Below are 27,352 nucleotides of genomic sequence, written 5' to 3'. Positions count from 1 at the left end.
TTGGAATTTTGGTGATATAATAAGATATATGTGTGGTAAAATATGTTAATTGTTTGTGTAGCTAGTATCCTATAGGTATGCACGATGTGTAGCTTGATTTGCAAAACGATGGATAGATATTTATAAATAGAAATATATTTTAATGACATTGGTGAGTAATTTATAAACATGTATATGTGCATTTTAGGCTAATTTTTTCGTAATGGTAGTGGCGGGTAATTTTAACTTTTTTCTCCGATTAACATGTGAATTTCTAAACCTTGAGAGCGAATACGGAGTCTCCGCTTGTTACCCAAATATTAAGATAATAGATAGATGGATATTTTTTTTGCTGGTAAATGGGTTTCACGGAACATTGGACAAGATGCATTAGCAACGTATTATCAACCTAGCTAGTCAGTGCTGACCCAATACTTGACAATGCATATATATCTGATCCATTCATGCAGAGAAATAAGTAGGATGAATTTGAGCTAGCATGATTAATGGCATTGTAAGGGGAATATTGTTTTGCTACAAGAGAAAAGGTAACAAAAAGCAACAGAAGGTTGGGAGTGGAGCAAGTTTAAGCTCCACATCACCCCCATTAAGCTAGCTACAAGCATCCTTATTGGTTCTATCACCAGATAAGCTATACTTAATCCAACAAAGATTATCCAACTACAGGGAAGGAAAAACCAACAGGAAGAAGAAGACCAGCATGAACACCAACCCCCACCACGAGCAAAGGGGTCATCACATGCGTCCAACTCGCACTAGCTTACTCCGTCCATTAGTCAGAGAAGACGCCTCTTCAATTTCTCTCTCTCACACAGTCTCACCCAAGGTCCCTTCAGATGACGAAAGCTTTTATCCCATGCATGAACTCACTCATGCGATACTCAGCTTCTAATTAACTTGCCACTACGCTATATAACCTTGATTACTCCTCGCATTGGTTCCGCTAGCTTGATCAAAGTCTCTGGCTTGAACTCATCATGCCTTGTAAATCTCGATGGTCGGTCGGTCATGGCATCCTGCCCCCGTTGAAGGACGAGGCCGACTTCATCTCGGCCTCCAGTGAGCTCATGTCGCTGCTGCTCTGGTGGTCTCCTCCTCTCGGCGTTGAAATCCCGCGCACGATGCCGCCTCCGCCCACGCCGAGGAAGTCCCGCGTCATGTCGCCGCCGCCCTGGCCGAACTTCACCTCGTGCTCCATGTCGCACAGCTGCCTCGGATCAAACATCCCCGCGCCGTTGCCGCCGCCGAACATCCCCGCGGCGCTGACGCCGCCTCCAGCGAGCGAGATCATCAGGTCGTTTAGGTTCGCCTCGCTTTGCTCCATGTGCGGCGTCGCCGGCCGCCCGTGAGGGGAAGAGCCGACGAAGCCTCGGAACATGGATGCCGCGCCGTTGGGGTTCGAGGTGGCGCCCATCTGCGCCGCCTTCTGGAGCAGAGCGGTCGCCGACATCTGCGGCAGCATGGTGGCCTGATCACCGCCGAAGAACCCCGGCGTTGGGACATGGTCTCCGCCACCAACAAAGTTTCCGCCGAAAATCCCCGCCGCCGATGCCTCCGAACCCCCGCCGCCGCCGCCACCACCTGCCCCGCCGCTGAACTGGTCATTGTTCATGAGTCCCTGGCTTGCATGCTCATGACTAGACCCCGAGCTGTTGCCATTGTTAGCAAAGAAGCCCAGGTTGAAGAGGCCTGGCGCCGAGCCGCCGGGGCCCCCAGCGCCATTGCATTGGAGGTCGGGGAGCTGCATGAGTCCATGGAACGGCTTGCCCTGCATGAACGAGTGGGGCCCATTGCCCGCGTCGTCGCCGAAGTCCTGCCCCGCCGCAGCCGCCGCGTTGAGGAAGAAGGCCGCCGATCCCTGCGGGGCCGGGCGGAAGGCGGACGCGCCGGAGGTGGGCGACAGGAGGTGGTCGAGGCGCGCGGCGATGCTGCCGCCGCCGCCGCCGGCCGCGGCACCGAGGCGCAGGAGCTCCGGGGACGGGTGGTGGTGGCCGTCCTGGAGCGTGGAGTTGAGGTGGGAGCCCACCTGCGAGAGGCTGAGCGCCATGTTGCCCGCGTTGGTGGCGCCGTAGAGGTGGCCGGTGAGGCTGCTGAGGCTCGTCGGCGGCAGCCGCGCGCTCTCCTGCGCGAGCGCGTCGCAGAACGCCCGGTGGGTGATGAAGCTGTCCCTCCTGCACGCACGCATCGACGGCATAGGTCAGAGGCAGGCAGGCAGCAGACGACGACGCCATGAGCCCGAGGCTGGCAGTGAAAATGCACAGTAAAAGTTGTCGCGACAAGTAAGCATGCAGGTTTCGTAGGAAAACGGCAGGGGCGCAGGCGCATGCATGGGCGGATGGCCCATGTCACGCTGGGGACGGCGCGGGCACCGAGGAACAGCGGCATCTCGGGTTAAGATACTGTTTCTGATGGACATGTGAACGCTGCAACTGGACGCATGCATGCTGATGCTGTGCCACTGAATGTTATGTATGCTCATGAATCTGAACAGTAGTCTCTCTCTCTCTCTCTCTCTGCATTGGAGGCTCTGCATTTTTCCCTTTTGTGGATATAAGGATCTGCAGTAATTATGTCGTCAGGATGTGTTTATTCCCTAATAATGCTAAAGACTGCTATTACCTGTAGCCTTACCCTTACATGGTTGTCTGATAGCAATGGTCAAAGGTGTTTGGTAAACATGCATGGACGCATGCAGATGCAGATATCAACCAGCAGCTAGCTAGCCTCACCAGTTTTTTTTTTTTTGAAGTAAAGCTAGCCTCACCAGTCACCACAAGGAAAGCCAGCTCAAGATCCCAGAAACCCATGTCAATCAAGGATGGAAAAAAAGGGACGGAGATATGATGGATAGCTTTGCCATGCTATAGGTTCCCACTTGTAGGAAGCTTCAAACGAGAAAAGCAGCGAGGCATAGGCATCAGAACTGTCATGCACACGAACACACACACCAAGGAGATCAGAAAACTTTGTGGAGCTGGTAAGCTCCCTTACCAAGGGACCAAGACAGACACACATGGTGGGAGGAAAAAAAAGGGTGCCATGTCTATCACTATAACTAGATTACTAAAATTAACCTAGGAGCGAGCAGGCCTGATCAAAATTACCATCCTATACAACAAAACGTGTGGAAGAACAGGCGGGTTTCTACTTTCTAGCAGCCAGCAGTGGAAGAACTAGTTATTCTCCAACAACTCAAGCGGCGGCCATTAATGCAACTCCTGTTGATGCTCAGCTTCAGCTCCCATACATGCTTAGTTCCTATTGGAGAATTTTTTGCCATACCCATGAAAGGGAGGAGAGAGAGTGACCACACCATTTTGGGGACATGTTTTAATCCTCCAATAAATGAACAGTGCCTCAAAGTTACACCTAGCCACCTAGGTGATGCATGCATGAACGAGCTAGGCAGGGCATACATGTTGTGAGGGCACGGCAACGTGTCCATGAAAAGGTGTGGACCTGTCCGGGCTCACTGGCACGGCCAACGAACGGCTCTGCCACATCTAGACAGCGGCCAACTCACGTGAGAACAAGGCAGGCTTACATGGCAGCCAAGTGATCGATTCAGTAGAGAGAGAGAGAGAGAGAGAGAGAGAGAGAGAGAGAGAGAGAGAGAGAGAGAGAGAGAGAGAGAGAGAGAGAGACAGCTGCATGCGCCTTACAAGTTGACTGCCCCTGACAGAATGGACCAGGAAAAATGTGGGTCTACAGGTCAGTAACAACATAGACGCATGCATATAAATGTGTGATGTGTAAAAACTGACGCACGAATCAGTCCAGGAAAAAAAATCAAAAGTAAAAACATGATACTGTGACGAGAGTGTTTGGCGAGACAGAAGGAGAGTTTGCCGGTTCCTGCTTCGTGCTTCCCTAGGGATGGAAGTCAGGAAAGGGAAGCTCGATCTCTTCGTCTTTCTAGCTAGCTAGCTCATCATCAGCCAGCCATGTCAGCCGAGCACCAAAACTGCTACACCTACAGGCAGGCGCCATGTCGCCGCGAGCCCAAACAAAACCCTAACCCTAAAGAAGGCCAAACCGTGGAACGTTCCTAATACTTTACTCGCTCGCCCGAATCCGGGAGCCATAAGCGGACAGCCACAACAGGCTCATGCAGCTAGCGAGTGCAAAACCCCATGTCGATGCCTGCCATGCTTCCTACCACATACATACACTGTCTCGCCGCCCATGATGCAGCAATCATGCACGAACAGGCTAGCTAGCTGGCTCTCTAGATATATGTATATATGTTTATATATGTACAAACATATATACAAATAATGCGGCTAGCTAGCAATGCAATGCAAGCTATAGGAGGCAGGAGAAGATGCATGCACCGATCGAGATGGATGTATAGTAATAGTAAGGAAAGTATACCTGGAGAAGAGGGTGCCGCAGTCGCAGCGGTACTCGCGGGTGCCGCAGATCTTGGAGTGCGCCTTCCAGTCGGACTGCACGGCGTAGCGCTTGGAGCACTTGTCGCACTTCCACTTCTTCTCGCCGTGCTTGCGGCAGAAGTGCTTCTTGATGCCGGTGAGGTCGCCGAGGGCGCGGGACGGGTCGTGGTGGACGCACGTCGGCTCCGGGCACAGGTACACGCGCCGCCGCTGCGCCTGCAGCGGGTTCTTCTGCTTCAGCTTCCACGGCAGGTTGTGCCCGCGCCGGTGGAGCTGCAGGTTCTGCTCCCGCTGGAACCCCTTGTTGCACACCTCGCACACGAACCGGTTCGTCGCCAGCAGCGTCTTGGGGGACAGCGCGATCACCTCGGCGTCGGGGTCTGCGATCGGGATCGAGTCGAGGCCGGAGAGAATCAAACACAAGCCATGCATGTTTTAGAACTTAGAAGGTTGGTTTGATCGAACATTCCAACTGGTGCATGCATGATGATGATCACAGAGAAGGAGAAAGCAGGATAAATCCACAGCTTCAAATTATTTGAACTCCATGAACTACTGTAAAAGAAATGCAGCATGTGGGTATATATAATAAGGATGCATGTTCATCAACTCTTGTGGGTGGATTAGCTAGCTAGGAAGACAGAAAAGATCGAGCACAACATGGCCGTGTTTATTATGTATTGATCGAGTCTTATTAATTATTTCTATGGAATTATTGTTCTATATGTGTGGGAATTACTACTAGTATATATTTTTCTTACAGGTTAGGCACGCATGATTAAGAAAAAAATATGGTGGGAGCTAGTACTGAAGATATAGTAATTTGGGGGGATCGGAGAAGATATTTGTTAATTTTTTCGCTTTCCCTTCCTCTCGGCTCGGGTGTGATGACTGATGAGCTGTGGGGGCACGGTAGAGACAAAACTGGGACACGGAGAGGGAATATTTGCAAGAGATTTTGGGGAAGAACAAGCTAGCGGGAAGAGATAAAGGGAGCAAAGGAATCGACATGGATTGTGTCATGGCTCCTATTTGCTTCTCATAATTGGGGGAAGAACCGAGTAACAGCTCATGCATGCACATCTCGCATGGAATCTTGGGAGATAAACTGATTTTGTTTTTTTTTCTTGAGAAACATACATATGGATCGGAGCTATGTTCGTTTTTTTTTTTGGAAAAAAATGTCTTTATAAGAAAACAGCTGGTAGAAGAGTTTGAATTCCTAAACCGGTTTGCGTGATTGAAACGTGAGATTTGAGAAGAACACACGGAAAAGTTTTTTTTTAAAAAAAGAAATAGTCTAGAAGCACCATGAATGAAGTCTACTCCTAGTTTTCCATTCTCCACCTGAGGCCCCGTTTAGTTCGCGAAAAGTTTGCGAAAAATTACTGTAGCACGTTTCGTTGTTACTCGACAAATAATGTCCAATCATGAATTAATTAGGCTTAAACGATTCATCTCGTGCTAATCAGTTAAACTGTGTAATTAGTTATTTTTTTAACTATATTTAATACTTCATATATGTGTCGAAAGATTCGATGTAACAGGTACTGCAGGAAAAATTTTTGAGAACTAAACGGAGCCTGAATTAATTCCCACTCTCAGGTGTGAGTACAGAGCTTTAAATGAAGTATTGATTGAAAGGTGCAAACTGCAGCCCGAACTCTTCAAGGCTGCTCCTTTTGCAGCCAAGGTATGGTAGAGAGGGGATCCGGGTTGAACTAGGTAGGCAGGAGAGAGAAACCAAAAGAACTCGAGAATTATTATTCCATAAAATTCTGTTTCCAGCAAATTAAAAACAGGCTGTAGCTTGCACACATCTGTGTTGGAAAACCAGGCAACAATTCTCTGGACTACTATTACGTATGTAGTTCAGAGAGCAGTAATTCCGAATCAAGAACTAACCAGAGAAAACACAAGCAAGAAATTAACCACGGGCAGACAGAGAAATGGAAACAGAAACCGAGAGTGCACATGTGAGAGAAGAAGATGCTCCTAGTGCCAGCTTCCAAATCATAAAACTCCAATCGATCCAGACGAGATCTCGCAGCAGGCATGTATGCAGTATGCATGCACGGCCGGAATCTAGAGAAAGGGTGGTACTTGCGTGAATCACCTGGCAAAGTTCTCTTCTTCTTGGGCGGCGGCGCCGTCGGCGCGCCTTGGCCGGACGCCGGAGCGCTCGAAGCAGCACCGGGAAGCGCCGCTGCCAGCTGGTGCTGCTGCTGCGGTGATAGCAGCGGCTTAATCTGGTCTTGCTGGTCCCCATCCCTAATCCCGAAGAACGCCGCCGCCGATGAATTCGATGCCATCGCCTCCCGATTTATCCCAGCACCAACTCGAAGACGCCAAGAGAGCTTCTCTTCCCCGGTCGTCGCTTTGGCCTGTTGCTAGGATTGGCAGCGTCGTTCCTCGCCCTTCCCCTTCGCTGCGAACAAGCAAGAGTTCCCAAAGTGAGACACCAGAATCAACAACGGCAACAAGCGGGTATCGCCAAGAAACAAGACGCACACAGCCACAGCATGCGAGCAGCAGGCGACCATGGGAGAAAAAGAAGGGGATGAATTTGCTGTTCCGCCGGAGACAAATCGATCGAGGAAGAGCCCGACAGAACCAAGGAGAAAGAGCGGAGAGGAGCTAGAGGCCCCAGAATTCCTGAGGGAGCGATGGCTATACCTCGCTCATGCACATGCGCTTGGAATTGATCTGAAACGAGAAACAAATCGACAAGGCGCCGAGAAAAACTCCAAGGCATCGGCCGCTTAGGACTCTTCCGAGATTAACAAAAGAACAAAGCGGACAGGGAAATCCAAACAAACAGTTGCACTCAAAACAAGTAAAAAAGCAAAACAACAAATGCTCGCAAACACCCACACCCACAGACTCATACATGACACAAACATACAGAGAGACAGATACATATATACTATTTAACAAGAAGAATCGAGGGATGGAGTTTGTTTCTTCTCGATACCTCACTCTCCCTAGCACTGCTTTGCTCCTCTCGCTTGCTCTTGCGACTGGGGAGGGGATAGAATGAAGTGGAGGAGGCTAATAAGAAGGTTGTTGTCTCATTTCTTTCTTCATTTCCTTGTCATACTTTTCCTCCTCTCTCTTCTCTCCCTCTCTCTCTCTCTCTCTCTCTCTCTCTCCTGCTGCTTTCCTCTCCCACACTACTCTTATATGCTCCACTATAAATCAATTTCTGGAATTTCCCCTGTGCCCTTTCCAAGGCCTATGCGCACCAGGAAAATATACAGGAGAGCGAGGCCGAGAGGGAGTATTTTTATATACAACTCAGAGCAAGAGAGAGAGAAAGGATATGTATGGTAGCACACAACGGATGGGAGCGGGGGCAAGCTCACGCAGGCAAGCGGTGTCGTGAAGCGTCTGAGGATTGGGTCCACCGACTGCGTGGGGCTTTCCTCTCAACATCACTCGCACGCACACAGGCACAAGCTTTTCCCCCGGCCGGGGTTGTTTTGGCCTGCCTTTTAGATGTTTATGGGCTGCAAGCGTGCATTTACGTGCGCGTTTCATGTGCTTTTGCCAATGCATCAAATTAAAGGAGTAGTCATCAACTCATCATTAACATTACTACCTAATTTCTGTTAGATCCACGAGCTTTTTGTTGGTATTTGTTTGCACGTATGTGCTCCCGTGTCTCTGACTCAAAATGATTACTACGGAAACGTTATGGTATATTACGTTACATACGTGTGATTGCTGATATATAGGAGTTATCTTAGAGATACTAGAGCAGATATATAGTACTACTCTAGTAAGAAAGTAACATCATGTAGAGTGAACACCAACTTATATCATGTATAGTACAAAATCCGCTCCAACAATGCGATTTGTTTGTTTCTGTAACAGACATATATAAAGCTTATTTGCTTATATGGCCATGATTAGCACCTACCTACCTTTGATTATATCCATCAACTCATGCATTGTGCAAATTCTTGCGTAATCATACAACAACTTAATAAGCAGCACCGTAAATTCATTAATTTTCTATTACAAATTATATATTCTACAACTACACCATTATGCATTGAACTACTATTTATTCAAGTAGCATATATGTACTATAGTAGAAAATATCTTTTATTAATGGCTAATATATGTTTGTTTGGAATATTCATTCCTAGTTTTACAGACTTTAATTTGTTGGTGATCCAACTAGTTAATTTTTTTACGCTTCTATTTTTTTCTTGAATGCGCAAGAGAACTACGCATCAATATATTAATAAGAAGGCTTCTATGTTGTTTTTAGCAGAATATTTACAATAAAACTGCTGACAGGCTATATGATCTAATTGTGTATACATGATGCTCTGTTGACAGGGTCACCAAAAGATGTTCCCGCATGTACGATCCTCCAAACAGTAAAAATTAAATATAGTAGATATATAGGAGACAATTTAGGATCAACAAAATACTATCTCTTAGTTTTGCATGAGCATAGTCAAGCAATATGCAATCTTATTCTGAGCATATTTATCAAGCAACTCCCCCCAAAAAAACTGAATAACATATCATTAGCTTGATGGAAACACGTGAACAACTACGCGTTCCAGTGCAGTACATGTATACTTCCAAGCAAGTTTATACAAAACCATATTTTTATTTCTATTCACTTTTCATGGGATCGATCAAGGACATTCTCCATCGTCCAAAGCAGCTACTGCTGATAGCAACCAGCAAACTAAACAACAAAACCAGTTTTGATACTAGCTTTTCAGCCTGGGTATTATATTAATTGCTTCTGTCCTCCAACCCAATTTTAACTGCCCATACATCTCTCATGTAAACTATACATGCACGGGCGAATTCAAACCGTAGAAAACCATGACGTGTAAGAGCTGGAACAATCAATGTACTACAGGCTAGGCAGTTTCCAGTAGTCGTCAGTGACCACTGCTGGACATGGAGAGACTGGTAGAAAATGTCCAAAAAAGCTAAGCTTGTGCGTAGCCGTCGAGGCCAAACGTTCACGATAGATGCCGAGGAACGCACCGTGACACTGCTGGTGCCGGGAAAGGGTCCGAGACAGCGGACGTAAGCTCAGCGCTTGTCGTTGCTCCCAGGTAGTCTATAGTCCGGCCTGTTGCTCGATCTGTATATAGTGTCGTCATGGCCTTCAACACGCTTTGAAAAAAATTCGCCGGCCGGTAGCGACGACGTGCGTCAAGATAAGCGTCTGCTTGCACGTACGTAGATGTCGGTAGCCCAGGACTAGGGTACCCCCTCTTGCTGTGTCTAGGCAAGAAGAGCTTTGTAGTTATCCTTAACTACGTCCAGCAGCCGAACCCCTGCGGTCCGGAAGCCCTGTTCACCCGACAACGGTTCCCGGACTCGTCCTCTGGTTGGGAAAGGTCCGGGAGCTCCACGTGTTCCGGAAGAAGCAGGCGCTCAGCCCGAACAGCCGGAGGCTCCGGACCTCCCGTGGAGGTCCGGATCCCCGCGGAATCCCGGACCCCCCTTTGGGGTCTCGGACCCCCGGTATAGTAACCGGACCCCTCGCCAAGGGAAGGAATCAACACTCCGCCTCGGGGTGGTCCGGAGCCACCACGTGTCTGCAAGCACAGACACGTATATAAAGCCGCTTGGTCTCCATATTAAGGTTCACCTACTGCTGTATTCATTGCGGTAGGAGGACGTCCGCATTGATGTAGCAGAAGCCGAGGCGATTCTTTGACCAGGGGGCACTATTGATCGCGTATTACCAAGATGCATAGTGGGGCTGCTGGCGCCGCCCACGCCGCGCCTGTCAGTCTGCCATAACAGATGGATACGACGGCTCGGCTTCACCCATTATGACGCCTACATAATAGCCTCAACAGGTCACGCTGCAAGCTACGTTCCCCCAACGGGCACCTTGCTGACGGGACAAGAGAAGACCACCCTTTGCTGACGGGACAAGAGAAGACCACCCTTTGTCAGAGGGTCAGCAGGGCATGGAAGCATATCGGAGGAAAGATTCGTAACCACTGTAGCCATTTAAATACTCTGCGCAGTATGCCGCACAGTCACGTTGGGCCCACTTGTCGGGGCCCCAACGTCCTATGTATCCGCACCCCTTGGTCTATAAAAGGGGGCGCCCGCTAGAAGAAAAACTCAGGCTGGGTAAAAGCCAAGGCCCGTCAGAGGATAGATTCATACACAACCAAGATCAATACCTCTCCCAGTGGATGTAGGGTATTACACTCCGGCGGCCCGAACCACTCTAGATCGTGTGTTCTTGTGTGCTTGTCTCAGAGCTAGATCAGCCCAATCGCCTAGTACCTTCCCGAGTACTCCCTCTCTGGGAATAGGCGGGTGCGCTCCGCCACCCGGCAGTGGGTCCCCTAGAAATCCCACGACAGTAAACATCCCAGGTTATTGACACATGGGCAGATGTGCTACATGCATGTGCAAAAGAAAAAAGAATACCAAAAGGGAAGAAAAGAGAAATTAAAATCAGCTTTGCTTTCCTGGCGCCAGGCATGGCGATCTCGACGTGTCACTGACGTGCCATGGTGCCGGTAGCTAGCATGAATGGGAAGCTGCGCACGTGACACATGTATATTGGATATATATACGTTGCGCTGTGGCTCACGGTTTTCTGATCCTTTTTCTGAAACAGTATATATGGCGCACAGCTGTGGTTAAGGTTTTTTAGGAACCGATCATCAACTGTTCTTAGTTCGGGATAACAAAAATTTTGAGAAAAACCGATGAAATCAATCTGTTCGATTCGGTCTAAACAGTTGCTCATCCTCACCTAGAATTCGGTGGCAAGCGTGAAAACTGCCGACCACCGGATGCTATATGGATCCAGAAGATAACTGGCAAGAGGTGGCAAAAAAGTAAACCGGACAAGTAAGGTGATGCATGCATCACAAGTTAAGTATTAAAATTTCCCCGACAACCAACATATTTTGATCATGAACAGAAATGAATTATTTGTGGTTTTACTTTTTAGGCGTTACCATTCTATAGTATTTTTGTAGATTTTTGGTGTCAGAGGCACTAAAGAAACGTCTTTTTTTTTATAGCACACCATACTCGATGTACAACACATCGCAGTTAAATGTGTTTCTTTGCTACCATATACATAGCAGAGAGAGAGTTGTGCACGTGACACATGTATGCATTGCATATATACGTTACGCTACAGCACACGGTTTTCCGATCCCTTTTCTAGAAGAGTATATATGGCGCATAGATGTGGTTAAGATGAAATTTCAGGAGCTGATCGGTTCTTAGTTTGGGATAACCGAAATTTGAGAAAAACCGATGAAATAATCAATCCGTTCTCGGTTGTGTCTATCCGGATGCTCATCCTTTACTAGAGAATTGGGTGGCAGCGTGGAAACTGCCGACCACAGATGGTATAAGGGTATACAAGATAACTGGCAAGAAGTGGTAAAAAAATAAACCGGAAAGGTCAGGCACGATGATGCATCACAAGTAGTATTAACTTTTCCAATGACAACCAACATATTTTTACCAATTACGTATTTAGTATATAGGTCTGGTTTTCTTTGGTCATGAACTGAATTTTGAATTATTTGTTGCTTTAGGTGTTACCATTATATAGTACTTTTATAGATTTTTTTTTATCTCTGGGATGCTAAAGAAGCGGCATTTTTCTATAGCACACCATACGCGATGTATTGGTCATTTTGGCATTACCAAAATGTGGTTTTCTCTACAGCACATCGCATTTAAAATGTGTTCCTTTTATAAGCTCTGTAAGATTTTGAACTTTTTTTTTCTCTCTTAAATGATATATAGCAGTGCTCCTACAAACATTTCAAAGAAAAAATGTTCTTAATTTTGCCCAGAGAGAGAGAGAGAGAGAGAGTTGGTGTGTGTGTGTGTGTGTGGGGGGGGGGTTGGTGTTTACGACCAAGCCTGCTCAGGGATACCCTTAGCAGTAAGATTGTAGGTAGGAATCGACTAGCTCTGGAACTAGATGGTGCAAGGAACACGAGAATTTAGATAGGTTCGGGCCGCGAGATGCGTAATACCCTACGTTCTGTGTGGTTACTTATATTGCCTTAGGTGTTGATGTGTGTTGAGGGGGTCCCTGCATGTCCTTATATATCCGGGGGATAGGGTTATATGGAAAGTCCTAGCCGAGTACAGTTGGAATCCTACTACAACACCCTTGGGTAATTTCTTTGTACTGCAGCTAGTAATACGCCTATTCGGGGAGTTACAAGAGAGATAAGGTACATCCATGTGCTATCCCTTACTCTAGAACATTCTATGCCTATAAGCAGTCCCGCTACCCCGGGTCTGACAGGGGGTGATCCGGTTCAACCTGACCTGACGGTCCCTATCTCGAATAGAGCCGCTTCCCTACCCCGCTTGACTCCATCCCCTTGAACTCTGCTGATTTGTGCTCTGCCCACTGCTAATTAGCACCGACAATTTCTCTTCTGAGCCCTGTATATCCTCCCGAGCTCCAACGGCTCAAGGTGGGCATTCGGTTCTTCGGTTTGGTTTCTTGGTTTTTTTTTTGAAAAAAATCGATTCTAAAAATAGGAACTGATCGGTTCCTAGAAATTTCAAGAACCGGGCATCTTGGTTCTCGATTAGTTCGGCTAGAACCGAACAACCGATTTTTTTTAGCAGAAGGTTAGATAATAAGAAAAATATACATGTTCTATAGCAAATTTAGACAATACTTCCTCTATTTTAAAAAATAATAAATGAGAATGGAAACAATAATGATAGAGTAAGAGAAGTACATAGCAATTGAAATATGACACATCACATATAAACTAAATATACTCTTACAAAATGCAAGGTTTATGTAATCGGTTCTTTCAGTTAATTCAGTTAACCGAGAGTAAGAACCAAACTATTTTCAGTTATTTTGGTTCCATGCTTTTTGGAACTGAATAGGGAATTGATTTTTTCTATTTTGGTTATTTCGATTTGGTTTTCGGTTCTCGGTTAATTATGCCCACCTTGACAAACGAGTTTGCACCCAAGTCTTTTTTTTTTCTGACTAGTTTGCACCCAAGTCATGCTATGCTAAGGTCAAGGTCCTGATAGTGTCGATGGCATGGAGCATGTCATGGTTTTCATCGGAAAAGCTTTAAATCCTTCCTTCATGTTTGTTTCCATGTGATTAGGATTTGGAAAAGAGGATATTTATTTAGGTATCTACGCTTATATATATGTAACTAGCACAACAAGCAAAGCACACCACACATTCTAATGTGTGGCGTTTGTATATTCCATCTTGCGTGGAGCAAATAATTGATGAGAATGTAGTTTTGGTTTTGAGTAGTATATTTTTTAGAGTAATATATAAAGCTCGTTATTCCTTGGAAAAGCTAATAGACATGACATCTTTGCAAACATGCATGAATATATGATACAGATTAAGGGGTCACCGCTCATTGGACATCTGCGCACCAGTTTCTCTACAACACTCGTCATTGTTGCTCCACCATCGGCCATCAAAATTAAATAAAAATTTAGCTCAAACAATGCAATGAGAGCTTTCATATCTTGATCTGAAACCTATATAAATTTGGACATCGATTATTTTTAACTACAAACAGAATACAAGGGAAAAAAATTACTGATCCTTCACTATGAATAGAGAGCCGGCAAACTAAAGGAATCATTGCTTGCTTTTTACTCAAAGTAAGGGTTGGATTTGGAGAATTGTATGCACACGGTTGAGATAGGTGTGTTTTTGGACACATACGAATGTGCGTATATCTGTGAACTAGCAAATTAAAAGCTAGAAAACTGCCCATTCAGATTGTAAAAGCAATCCCCAAATCATTTCATTATTTTCATTTTTCCAGTTTCCCCCATCCCTTTTGCACGTTTGCTAGGCTACTACCATATAAAATTAGCTAGGTTTGCCAAACAGCGCGTCAAATCACACGGAATGTATTTGTTAAGCCGCCCCTATCCATTGCACCAATGATATGCCTGTGTACCAGGTCAATCATCCGGAGGTAAGTAGGATGCCCTAACCTAGTCAAACAAGTCAAACTGTGGCCGTCACGGAAACCTATTTAATCCGCGCCCTGGCTGTCGTCCTTGACGAACAATATAAAAACCTCACCTCCCTCTCATCAGCATCTGAGCATCTCCTCCTCCAGGGCTCCAAATCTAGAGACGACGCTGCCCCGGCAACGAGACAGCGCTCCCTAGGGCTAGGCGCAGGGAAAATTGAATTAGGTGAGGGAATTCCGTGCGAGGTGGCGACTGGCATCATGCGGTTGTTCGCCGACAGGAGTCTCATAACTCGCGGCCCGCTGCTTAATTAGACCTAAAAAAAAGCACATCCTCTGATGATGCTGCTCGGGGATCAGGCTGTATGCAGCTTCGTCAGGGGCCGCGCGCCAAATATCATGCACATCAAATCACACTCACCTTCCGATCCCCGCGAGTATTAGTTTAAGCCAGCAGCATTTGGCCTGTTCCACGGACATAAATTCCAACATGGTACCATGGTTTTGTTCCGATTTGTGGAGACAGAGAAAGATGCTAACCTAACCTGTCTCTGATTGCCTGCATATGTACATATTTCTGCTGATACATGATGATGCGTACAGTAATTGTAGTGCTGTAGGGTATAGTAGCCGAGTGTACATGCGTCGTGTGTGGTTGGCGTTTTGTCTGTAGCACATAGCCGCAATAAGGCAGTGGTTGAGGAGGAATTTGGGTTCACTGTTTGTGTGCTGTACTGCTGTGACCCGTCGGGGCCCACAGGCGGCCCCTGAGATTCTCCCCGTTTGGTTGCTTTCCTGCTACGCGCGGAGACGTGAGACGACGAGACTAGCTAGATAGATAGCACTAGCTTCTTGAGACATACTAGACACTATCCTACTGGTATATCTCCAGGTTTTTCCAGCAGTAAAATCAGATGAAATACCAGCGTTCGGAGCAGATGGTAACTGGGGAAAGGTGAGCAGGGCCGTATTATAGTTGTATACTGGCTGACACTTGAGGAGCAACTTGGGAGAAATAGGCACATCAAGATTATTCAGACTTCTCTTGCAAGGACTGACTGGAATTTTAGCTTGATTATTCCGCTGGGTATCATATCACGTGAGAAAGGTTATTGGAACAAAAGACAGGTCTTTCTGATGAAGGGGTACCAGTTACAAGAAGTAAAACACATATGCATGTAAAAGATTCCATGCTTCAGATATGGCCTTGGATGTATGCAATATGGTCATACAGTAAGTTTCAGCCGTTGTCTCCAGATCTTAAAAAAGGATCAGGGTCAGGAAACAAGAAAATGTACAAGTTGCCGTTCTCTATACCGTGTGAACTAGTCCGGCCGGCCGGCTGCATACATATAAGAAATACGCTGGCTGATAAAAATTCAGAGAGAGAGAGAGAGAGAGAGAGAGAGAGAGAGAGAGAGAGAGAGAGAGAGACCTGGTGGCCTGTTGTATTCTTGTAGACTTGTGACCTCACTACTGTACACGCCATGGTCTCGTCTCTGTCTCTCTCCTTTCTCTCTCTGTGAGTGAGATGTCAGCCTCATGCCCAGCAGCTTATCCCGGAGTTATTCTCGGGCATTCTCCTTAGGGTTCATATCCATGCGCAAGGACGGGAAACGGAAGCAAGGAACAGCCAGGGAATAGGAACCTTTGTTTCCTCTTTTAGAGAGAGCTGGTAGACGAAGGCATGCACGCAGAGCTGCAGATCCGGATGCGTCGCCATGCTTGCAAAGCTTCTCCATGGACGCACGTCACCCTGCGTCTCAGTTCATGACGGCCAGAGGCGACAATGATACCAGAATATTAAATTTGTCAGGCCAGTATGGTTCCTTATTTTGTTCCTTTCTTGAAGCATTGCTGTATGGCGTGGCAGATCTAGTACGTACATACAGTACCTTTGAGAGTACTGCGTACTGATGAGAAGTGAGGTTTCGAAGCGTTTGTTTCAGCAAGTCGCGTCGTTGTGGAGGCTGGATCTAGTAGCATTGTTAAGGTACAGGTACAGTAGGCCAGGAAAAAAAGTACAAAGCTTTGCTTCTTCTCCATGGATTTTAGAGGGCTTGGATGAGTTTCGAATATGTTTGGTTGATACCAAAGCTGGCCAAGTCTAGGCTAGCAGGCCTGTTGACTATATGATATATATGTGGCATGGTGCCTAAGAAATCATGCACGGACGGATCAACACACTTGCATGTGTAAAAGATTGTGGCATGTCTAACGTGTGGCGTGACAATTTTAACTGCAAAACCAAGGATGCAGTTAGTCAGGGTCAATTTTATTTCGCCAGTCGCCACCATGTCGGAAAGGGTGCGAAGGTGCATTTTATCCAGTTTAAATAGTTCGGATCAAAGGTGGTTTAAGATATCTGGGCCCTGTTTGGATCCAGGGTGCTAAAAATTAGCACCCCTCCTTTTAGTCCATTTTAGCTCTTAAGGATCCAAACAAACGTGCTAATTTGGGGCTAAAGTAAATTAGCATACCCAAAAAATTAGCACCTTTAAGTGGTGCTTATTGGGCTAATTCACCCACCCAGTACACCTAATGGTTGGGATATATTTTTTAGTCCTCAAATTAATTAGCACATGGATCCAAACAGCTCTTGAGGCTAAATTTTGGAGAGCTAATTCATGGACTAAATTTTAGTTCTCAAATTAGTTCGAGCTAAAGATATGATCCAAATAGGACCAGTATTGGAATTGAAGGTTGAAAAATCAGACTCTTAAGGCTATATATAGTTGAAGGGTTTACCTGGACATCGCCCTAACTAATAAATTGCCAGTAGCTCAGCATAAACTCCTGTCAGTCTGGACGTACCAGTTTGAAGCTAGCTAGTGTCTCCATTGGCCAAGGCGACTAATAATCCAAACACGTTGGTAGAAACAGCCTTACCTGCCAGGTTGTCAGAGCTTTTCTTTTCTGCAGAACTCTTCAGTGTGTAAGCCCTACGGTAAAAAAAAAGGGACGCGCTCTCGCGTTTTTAATTGATACGTATGTGTGATGTGACCTGCCATGTATGGACCGACGTGTATTATACTTATCTTCAGATTCAGCTTCTAGGAGGAGGTGAGAGGAGTACCACATGTTTTCTGGTAATAAACGAGTTCAAAAAGTTTCGTCTTCTTTGATAGATCATCGATGGCAAGACTAGTTAGCATAGTTTGCTCATGTTGTAAGAAACAGCAGGGTACGAAGTTTACTGGTAATCTTCTCTAAAAGCTATAGAAAACTATAGCGAGCTATAGCGAAAACTAAATTATTTAGCAGAATGGTAAAATAATTAATAGTTACATACAAAATTAGAAACATCATTGGTCTAGCACTCTAAAATAGACTCAACATGTCTCTTGACTGCCTTGTCTATGGTCCATCCTAGTTATAATGATTCTTTTAACTATATCTTGAGGGAACGATACTACGAAAATATACTCACAACTTGATCCTTAGCATTGCCAAATATCGCAAAAATATTTTTTAGCAGACATTTATTAGCACTAAATTCCGAAAAACTCTTTAGCAGATATAGCAGACAAATATTGTATAGCGTAGTGGTAGATCTTCTAAAAAGCTAATAACAGACTATAGCGGGCTAACGGTTTTGAAGGATCCTCAGTCAACGTCATGTCAGGATAGATTTGTGGTGGCGGCAACGGATCAATCGTCTGCTCTGCTAGAGAGGCCCGATAATAAGTAATACCCGCGTCTCCGGAGTCCACGAGACTTCGTTCCCACGGAGCTTCCGGTCGATCTACTTGCATTGGCTCCTTGGCTGTGGAAGCCGTTAAAATTTTGCCATCGTCGCCTATGAAAACGACATGAATTTTCTCCTTCAAACAAACAAAAAATTAACGATCTGAATTTATTTCGTAGACCGGCGGTCCCATCACTGGGAGGGTCCACGGCCGCACGAGATGATGGTTAGAGATCGACCGAGATTTGGCCTCTTGTTTAATCATTCCATCTCGGCGGAATGAAGCGGTTGGCGTACGTTGGGTGTCTTTCCGGTTAAGAAAGACGTACGCGCGCTAGCTAGCTAATAGCAGCTGCTAGCTATTAGGGGCGGTAACGGGTCATTGATCCTAATGATTTTTTCACAATCCAATTTGATCCATATAAATTTTCAATTTAAAATTATATAAGATTAGAGTCAGACTCCAGCCCTTAGATTATTATCTAGGCTAAATTTTAAGATTCTTTATCATTCCTAGCTAAATTTTAAAGCCCTTTATCACCCTATGCAACACCAGATTGAAGAGAAAAATTGGCAAACTGCAAGCGTGCGAGACACGATCCGTAGGCGATGGTAACGTGCACAAAATGGAGTTTTTTGTGTGATGTGTGAATACATGTATATACACGGTCGCTCTCCACTGGAATCGTGCCTGAATAAACGCATATTTTAGGTGCTCCAAGATTGACAGGTGGCCAGGATGGTGCAGATGGCTGGGACGGATCCAGTGGTGGATGTAGGGGGATCTATTTTTGAGGAGAAAGGAGGAAAAAAGAAAAGGAGAGAGATGAAGAAGAAAAGAAGGAACGAGAAGAGAAAATTATGAGCGTTTCGTGGCTAGCTCCGCCACGGATGGCTCACTCTACAGGCAATGTTGTGATGAAGTGTTAGTCCTTTTTGGAAAAAGGGGGATGAGACACACAGTGCTACCACCTTGAAAACCTGAGGCCAGCATGCACAGTGCCACTACAGTCGTCACATGCATGTATGAGCAACTGAGGGTACAATCTCACCCTCCCGACCGGATCCCTTCTCCACAGTACATTTAACGCGAGCAGGACAGGTCGACGACGATGACGACCCGTCGTCCGTCGGATCCCAATCCGATCTAGCAGCGGCAGCCGGACACATGCTGGCGCGGCAAGTCACATGCATGCGCGCACGCTACTGGCCTACTGCAGCACTAGCTAGGAGGAGTACTCGACCGGCCCGGCTGGCTAGCTGGTCAGGCCGTGTGTGTGTAGCCCCGTATGGACCATGGCATGCTGCATCATCCCGCCGCCGCAGAGGCCGGCAGTGCAGGCAGGCGCGTGCACAGCCGCGTCTCGCGTCGCGTTGCGCGGCGCGGCCACGGCCCACGCTGGCTGGTCGCGGCCGCCCGCGCGGCGGGGCTGCGGCGGCGCTAGCGGCTGGCCGCCGTGATTGTTCCCTGCCGCCCTCGCGAGTCGCGACTCGCGCTCACAGGCGCGCGCGGTCGGGGGGACGGCGCCCTGGTCCCGTCCCGTCCCGTGCATGCTCTCGCCACCGCCGCCGTGAAACCAACGTCCACGCGGCGGTGGCGCGCGACGCGCGCGCTTGGCGTCTTGTTGCCCGGGGCCCCGAGCGGGCGGGGCGGGGCACGCGCGCGCGGTTGCATTGGGGAGACGCACCTGATGGCTGCTGATGCCGATGGGATATAGCTGAACAGTGCGCAGGTGAGGGGTACGCAGCGCACGTACTACTGTTGCTGGTGCCCTAGACTAGGCTAGGCGCTTGGGAGCTAGCGGCTAGCGCCCTGCCGCCCGGCCGGCCAGCGGCGGCAGCACCGCGCCACGTCGTGAATGTCCGGTGCGGTCAGTGGGCGGGGCGGGCGGTCTACGCCTGCAAAGTACTTGCTGATACATCATGGGCAGCCGTGTATGTTTGATGCCGACCTGATCGAGAGGCAGATCTTTTCCCGGTGCTCGCTCACGTGTCAGCTTTCGATAATTTTTTTTGAAAGATCAGCGTTCGATAATCCATCTATATTTTCACACACATCATGAATAGTATTATTATTGCAACATCACGTGAAACCTGAAACCTGGACCTCTGTGATGCTACGTACGTACTGCACCACGTGGCCTAGAGCAACAAGCAAGAGATCTAGCTACATCGATGCGATCTACATACAGTAGTGGTAAGCCCAAAGCAAGCACGAATAATGCATGCACGAGCTAGCTTGGCGGCCGACTAGATTTGTACGCGCATCCACACAGGAAAGACCCACGCACGCATCGCATGTGGATCTATCCCAGCACCACCGGCACGGACGACGGCCATGCCCGAGGACGACGGCCGGCCTTCTCGCTCGCCTCGGTGTTTCCCCCTTGTGTCGGCCTTGTACCCTCTCCTGTCTCCTGGACTAGTCCCGGTTAACGGGAGCACGCGCGGCTGTTCCGTCCATCACTTGGCCGCCCTGTTGCCTTGTGATGGATTTCGCGAGCAGCCTGCACTGGCGTCTGGTCATCTCAGATCATCGGCTCCCTATGATTTTGCCCTTTCAGCACAGCGGCGTTCACCTATGGATGGGATGCTGCCCATGATGGCGCCGCATGCATGCAGGCAGTCCAATTCCGATCGTTCAGATTCAGAATCAGATCTGAAAAGGCCGGTGCCTATTTGCCGTGTGCGAAGGGCACACGGCAAAGGCCGGTTTACACTCGGCAAAGTGTTTGCCGAGTGTAACACATGGTAAACAGCCCACGGCAAACAACGGACGGTAAAGAGCTAGTTTGTTGTGTGCTACATCTCGGGCACACGGCAAACACTTTGCCGTGTGCATTATTGGACCAACGGCAAAATAAAGTGCACTGGCGTAATCCCGTTGAACAGCCTGTTTGCCGTGTGGCGTAACGGCTTGGCACACGGCAAACATAGCCCCTTTGCCGTGTTCCCTGTCCTTGGCACACGGCAAACAATGCCACCTTTGCCGTGTGCCACGTGGATAGGCACACGACAAAGAATGGCAGCTTTGCCGTGTGCCTTGTCATGGCACGCGGCAAAATTAATTTTCAGATTCATTTTTTTTGTTTAATCACAAATATTTCAGATTCCAATCAAATTAACATCACAGGCAATTCATATATATTGCATCAAATGTCACGATCATTTCATATATCACAATTTGCATCACATTCAATCCATAGATGTCCAAATGCAAATATAGCAAATATCACAATGCATACAAGCCCAAATGTAGTCGATACAAGTCCATACAAGCACTGGTAGTTCATACATGTCCATACAAGCACAAGTTCAAACGATAGTCTATACAAAGAGTGCATGTCCATACAAGCACAACTCACGACTACGGCGGCGGCGGCGGGTGCTGCGACCACGAAGGGTTCTGCTAGAACTGCTGCATGTAAGTCACCCATTGAGGAGGCGGCCACACATTCTGAGGCATCGGCGAAGGGGACATTTCTGTTGGCCCATCATTTGATGCCGCCGATTGAGGCTGCAAATTCAAAGTCATTAATTTGAAGTCTTTGTTTCTAAGACATTGTTTCTAAGGCATTGTTTCTAAGTCATGATAGAGTTGTCTATTAGTCAAATAATGATAAATGAAATTAGAAGGTTGTGAAATCGCTCACAGGAGTAGGGGTAGCTGCACGCGCAGGGATATTAGTCTGAGTGAATTGCGGTGGTGAAAGACCCATTTGCGAGCCCAGAGTCTGCATGAACTGAAAAGCCAGGGCCAGCTGCATCTGATTCTGCTGGGAGGCTTCCTGTGTCTGCCGAAGGTTTTGCTGCATCCTCTCCCGCTCGGCCGCCCACGCCTGCTGCTGTGCTAGGAGCTGTGCTTCAAAGTCCCATTGCATCTGGGCCTACAAAATTAGATTGCATGGTTAGAGTACCAAGAAACATATGTCAAAATTAATAAACCTTTGTTGTAACAGAAATAAACTTTAGTGCCTCCATCTGGATCTCCGTAGTGCTTTGATGTGGGCGTATGGCCGGGCTAGAGCTGGTGCTCCTGGCTCGAATTTGCGCGAGAGTAGGAGTACTGGCGTTGTCAATCAAGCTGTCTCCAATCCAGTACCGGCCATGCTTCTTCCCTCCTCCCACCCTCATCACGACTTCTGCATCAATGGGCTCCGTTCTCGGATCAAAGTCCGGCCTATTCACCTCCGTTGCCATCGAGTTGTACTCACTGAGGCGACTATTGACAGTCGCGTTACTGTACGCTTCTGGGGGGGGGGGGTCCGCCGGGTTGTAGTTGACATCCGATGTCGCCTTCCCTTTGTGGGCCAAAGCCCACGCCTTGATCGGGGGGCAAGGCTCGCCTCCATGTGAGGCCGACTGTGAAAAAAGAAAGATGATTACAAATTGTAACGGTTGAGCGTTAAAATGAAGAAATGAATTCACTTACCCATCTGGCCGCGTACTGTCATAGGTGACTGTTGCCCTGATGGTGCGGTGCACCTGGCATCATCAAACGCCGCTGCCGGCAAGACTCGTGCATCTCCACCCAACCTTCCGCATACCACCTGTCGATTATCATGTCCCAGCACTGTTCATTCCCGGCTAACCACCAAGGAATCACCTGCAGGTCATACATGACATATAAGAAGATCAACTGTAGCGTACTTCATTTTAGTAAAAGTCAATATTAATAATATTGTATATTTTCCCTCATATATTGTTCCCGAGTTAGCCTGAGGTTTCGCACAGCCCCTTTGTTGGTCTTCACTTTTTTGATGCGACGTTTGTAATCACAGTTGGCCTGGATGCGCGCCTCGTAGAGCATATCCGCCACCAGCTTGTGACATGCCATGTTTGCCACCTCGCGTGCCACGGTCATCATTCCCTCCTCGCACAATAAAGAAATCCTTCACATGATGATGAACGAAACCATTATATCAAGAATGTCCAATTAATGAGATGTATTGACAATTATAGCGCATACAAGACTTACCCACAGTTCCTGCAACACCCGCTCTGCCTTGCTCGCAAAGCACCTGCCTTCCGGTCCGGTCTATCGATGGCTTGGATGTAGTGCTCCCAAGCTGACGCCGGCTGAAGACGGCCGTCAATCTCGATGCATCCAGGGTAGTGGTCCTTGCAAAGCAGGCCCAGAATGCCATTGGGGATGCGTTTGTGAACACCTGGAACGACGATTACAAAATTCCTGCCAAAAATATTTGTGTAAAATTGGAATTGAAATATATAAGTACGAAACGTAATGAAATAGGCTAAAGTTACTTACCTTTTACCGTCCGGCCGAATAATCGGCCGTTGCTCGAGCAGTATAGGTCGGTTCGGGAGACGAGCGGGGCCTCGCATCCAGACGACAGGTATGTCTCCTACCACCCCTCCCTGGTCGTCGTCCTCCTCACTAGAGGCCTCCTCCTCCTTCTCCTCCTCCACCTGGTCCTGCTCCTGCTGCTGGTGGTCCTCCTCCTGGTCCTCCTCCTCCTGCTGCTGCGGCGGCTCCTCCTCGTCCTCAGGGGAGGGTGACCTCGCGCGAGGCCCCCTCGTCCTCCTGCTACTCCTGCCGCTCCTCGTCGTTTGTGATGTGCCGGCGTCCTCATCTAGTGGAGGCACCGACAAACTTGCCTCACCCCTCCTAGCCATCTGGGAGGACTCACCTCTCCCAGCAACTCTGCGCATCACGGCCTCCAACGACTGCATCATACCTCCGCCGCGCCCCACCATCTTTGATCTATCACCTGAAATTAAAAGGGGCAAACCAATCAGAACAATATTTAGAAATTAATTAATGCAAGTAGTAAAAAAATAAACATAATCCGAACATGTATTACAAATTAATTGTTGCAAGTAGTAAAAAACAAACATAATTAGAACAAGTGAAAAACTGATATAATTGTTGCAAATACGGATCTTACATGTATTAGAAATACTCTTCAAGATCGGGATTAGCTGGATCGTAAGTCTCATCATCGCTATCACGTTCGTCGATATCATCAACGGCGTGCTCCAAAGGAGGAACGCTTTCATCATCACTGTCATTGCCTAAACGTAATCGCTCAAGTAATTCCAAGTCCTTCGCATTATGAACCTCATCCCCGGCATCCTCGTGAACAAAACTTTCATTGTCTACTTCCATTCCGATTGCTTCGGTTAAATCTATTTGGAAACTCCCTTGTATCCCATCTTCTTGAAAGAAATCTCCTGTATATGTGTTTGGGTCTATGTTGTAATCTTAATTGTTCGGGACAGATAGTTTACCGTGAGGGGACACCTTATACACAACATCCCAACCCTTAGACGATTGTCGGTTTGGCACGAGTATGACAGATAATAAACTTGTGTCGCCTGTTGAGCTACAACATACACATCGTCTCCTGGGTACACGGATGACCGCTGAATTTCGACTAGCCCAATATTCGGGGTACGTCTCACAGCTTGAGGATCAAACCAATGACATTTGAATATGACAGGTTTCAGAGGTACGGACCCATGAAACGACAGTTCGTATATTTTTTCAAGTGTTCCGTAGTACTCGAGCCCATCATCTCCTGGCGTGAAAACTCCGGTATTTGTTGTTCTTCGATTGGGCCGAATCTGCTCGTGCTTTGTTGTATGAAATCGATATCCATTCACGTCATAAGCTCCAAACGACTTGACCCTATAGGCACAACCATTGGCAACCTGCCGCAACTCGGCACTCATCGACGCATCATTTTGTGCCTGCAAGTTCGTCATATTATTCGCACGTACGAGCAACTTGTAATGTCATATACTACAAACGAGCAGAATTGGACATTACCTTCTGTTTGAACCAAGAAATGAAATCAGGACTTCCATTTCCCGTGCCTTGTCTAAGTAGGGTCTCAGTTTCATGGAGGCTAGGCGCCCTTGATCGACGCCAGAATTGCATATGAAATTCTCTATACAAAAGACGAATGATAGGGTTGGATGCAGAAAAGGGAAATGACTTGAGAACTAAATGAATGCTAAGAACTTACTCTATGTAGGGCAAAACTTCGGAAAGATTGGTCAACACATATAGCATGATAGCACGCCACTCTTGAATATCCAAGGTCTTGATGGTTGCAGCACTTGCACTTCCGAGTTGGCATCGGAAAAGACTCAGGGTGGAGTTAGATTCCGCAGTATTGTAATAAGGGAGTGGATTGTGGACGCTAGGAAGGTTGTCAGCATAGTATTTTGATGTGAAGTTTGATACCTCCTCTAGAATATATGCCTCTGCGATGGAAGCTTCAATTTTGCATTTATTTTTACATTTAGTTCTAAGTATCTTTTGACATCTCTCAATTGAATAGCACCAACGGTGCTGCACGGGCCCACCCATTCGTGCCTCGTACGGGAGGTGCAAAATCATATGCTGCATCGGACTGAAGAAGCCGGGTGGAAAAATCTTCTCCGGCTTACAGAGCAACACAGGCGTCATTCTTTCCATTTCTTCAACTACTTTTAGAGATAACTCCTTAGCACAAAGCTGGCGGAAGAAAAAGCTCAACTCTGCCAGCACTTGCCAGATTGGATCAGGGAGGTAGCCTCTAACCATAACTGGAAGTAGCCGCTCGATCCATATATGGTAGTCATGACTCTTGAGCCCGTTGATTCGCATAGTGGTCAAGTTCACTCCCCTTCTCAGATTCGCCGCATACCCATCAGGGAACATCAAGGTTTGGAACCATTCTAGGACTTGTCTCCTCTGGGGCCTCGTCAGAACGAAATCGGCCTTAGGCTTTCTCCACGCCTTGCCTGATCCGGGAGGCCTCATTTCTAGCTTTGGTCTATCGCATAACGTTGCCTGATCCACTCTGGCCTTAACATTATCCTTTGTCTTATCTGAAATGTCCATGATTGTTCCGAACAATGCCTTGCCGACATTTTTTTCGGAGTGCATATATCAATGTTATGTGGAAGAAGAAGGTCAGCCATATAGGGGAGCCTCCACAAGCCCGACTTCTGCGCCCAAGCATGTTGCTTACCATATCCCACAAAACCCCCACCTTCAGCATTGATCACGAGACCATCTAATTGAGCACGAATGTCGGCACCCGTCATCATCTGCGGTGGATGGTCTTTAACTTCAACACCTTTTGTAAAGTTCTTCTTATCTCGTCTGAATGGATGGTCAAGAGGTAGGAATTGTCGATGTTTGTCGAACGAAGAATACTTGCCACCCTTCCGCAACCAAATGAACATCAATGCTGCCTTGCATACTGGACAAGGGAACTTCCCATGGACACACTAGCCACAGAATATCCCATACACCGGCAGATCATGCATGGAATAGTGGTACCAAACATACATTCTGAAGTTTGTCTTTGTAGCTCGATCGTATGTCCAAACCCCATCGTCCCAAGCACGGAGCAAATCGTCAATCAGGGGCTCCATGTACACACTCATATTATTTCCAGGGTGTACAGGAATTATCAACGACAAGAATATGTTCGGTCGTTGAAAAATAACGCTAGGTGGGAGATTCAGTGGGATAACGAACACGGGCTAACAAGTGTAAGGAGCAGCCGACATTCCATAGGGATTGAAGCCATCAGTCGCCAGCGCAACACGTACATTACGAGCCTCCAAAGCTTTGTGATGATGAATCCCGTCGAAATGGGTCCATGATTGAGCATCGGATGGATGCACAAGCTTATCAGGATTGTAACGAGTTCCCATTTTGTGCCATGTCATCTACTTCGCGGATTCCTCGGTCATGAACAGACGTTGGATTCTTGGTATGGGCGGCAGGTACCGTAGGACTTTCACAGGGACCGCGAGCTGCCTCTTCTGACCATCACCAGAGTCTACCTCCACAAACCGAGAGGATTCACACTTTGGACAGTACTTTTGAAGCGCCCCGACCCGAAGATCAAGGCTAAACCATGTATTAATTACCGAATAAGGTCTCCGGCATAATACATGTTACATCAAGTGGAGTCCAGAGTCATACAGAGCTTTATTTAACACGTACATGAGGAGTAAAGTGACAACACAAAGCTACACAGAACAACCATAGGATAACAACTAGCATAGCGACATGCAGGACTAGCTCTTCATCCATCACGGCTCCACTCGATCAGCTTGGGTGCGGACACGATCTACTCGTAGTCTTCTGGCACAAAGTCAGGATCCTCTGGAGAAAAATCAACAGGGGTGAGTACAAAAGTACTCAGCAAGCTCCACCTCACCCTACGGGAGGGGAAATGACATGCACGACACACATTGAGCACCATGCATTAGCAATGCAACTAATGGTAAGCAACTCTTCCCGACACAACCCACAATAG

The 27,352-nt window shown here is 47.3% G+C and overlaps 1 protein-coding gene and 1 long non-coding RNA gene across 4 annotated transcripts; both read right to left on the bottom strand.

The window, feature by feature from the left end:
• Positions 1-458: 458 nt before the first annotated feature.
• Positions 459-7,662, bottom strand: LOC120681923 (protein indeterminate-domain 5, chloroplastic-like). 3 transcript variants are annotated; one of them, XM_039963605.1, is made up of 4 exons: positions 7,369-7,662; positions 6,511-6,822; positions 4,375-4,774; positions 459-2,171 (listed from the first exon to the last, which is right to left on the bottom strand). In XM_039963605.1, exons 2-4 carry the CDS (start codon positions 6,704-6,706, stop codon positions 1,007-1,009), a joined length of 1,761 nt encoding a protein of 586 aa, XP_039819539.1. In that variant the 5' UTR covers positions 6,707-6,822; positions 7,369-7,662; the 3' UTR covers positions 459-1,006. The 3 variants fall into 3 exon arrangements, with proteins under 3 accessions (XP_039819539.1, XP_039819541.1, XP_039819540.1); XM_039963607.1 differs by lacking the exon at positions 7,369-7,662 and adding an exon at positions 7,071-7,320; XM_039963606.1 differs by lacking the exon at positions 7,369-7,662 and adding an exon at positions 6,906-7,064.
• Positions 7,663-21,318: 13,656 nt separating this feature from the next.
• Positions 21,319-21,866, bottom strand: LOC120680474. Its single transcript, XR_005677682.1, has 2 exons — positions 21,716-21,866; positions 21,319-21,579 (listed from the first exon to the last, which is right to left on the bottom strand). It is a non-coding gene; the product is annotated as an uncharacterized LOC120680474 (long non-coding RNA).
• Between the last annotated feature and the right edge of the window lie 5,486 nt (positions 21,867-27,352).

This window comes from Panicum virgatum, chromosome 7N, assembly GCF_016808335.1.
Source record: "Panicum virgatum strain AP13 chromosome 7N, P.virgatum_v5, whole genome shotgun sequence".
Taxonomy (NCBI): domain Eukaryota; kingdom Viridiplantae; phylum Streptophyta; class Magnoliopsida; order Poales; family Poaceae; genus Panicum; species Panicum virgatum.
This window is presented reverse-complemented; position numbering and strand designations above follow the sequence as displayed.

Excerpts from the sequence above, each read along its gene's own strand:
- LOC120681923 (XM_039963605.1), bottom strand. The coding sequence starts at position 6,706 with ATGGCATCGAATTCATCGGCGGCGGCGTTCTTCGGGATTAGGGATGGG. Across the intron at positions 4,775-6,510 it reads GAAGAAGAGAACTTTGCCAG|ACCCCGACGCCGAGGTGATC; the intron begins GTGATTCACGCA and ends TCCCGATCGCAG. Across the intron at positions 2,172-4,374 it reads TGCGGCACCCTCTTCTCCAG|GAGGGACAGCTTCATCACCC; the intron begins GTATACTTTCCT and ends GCGTGCGTGCAG.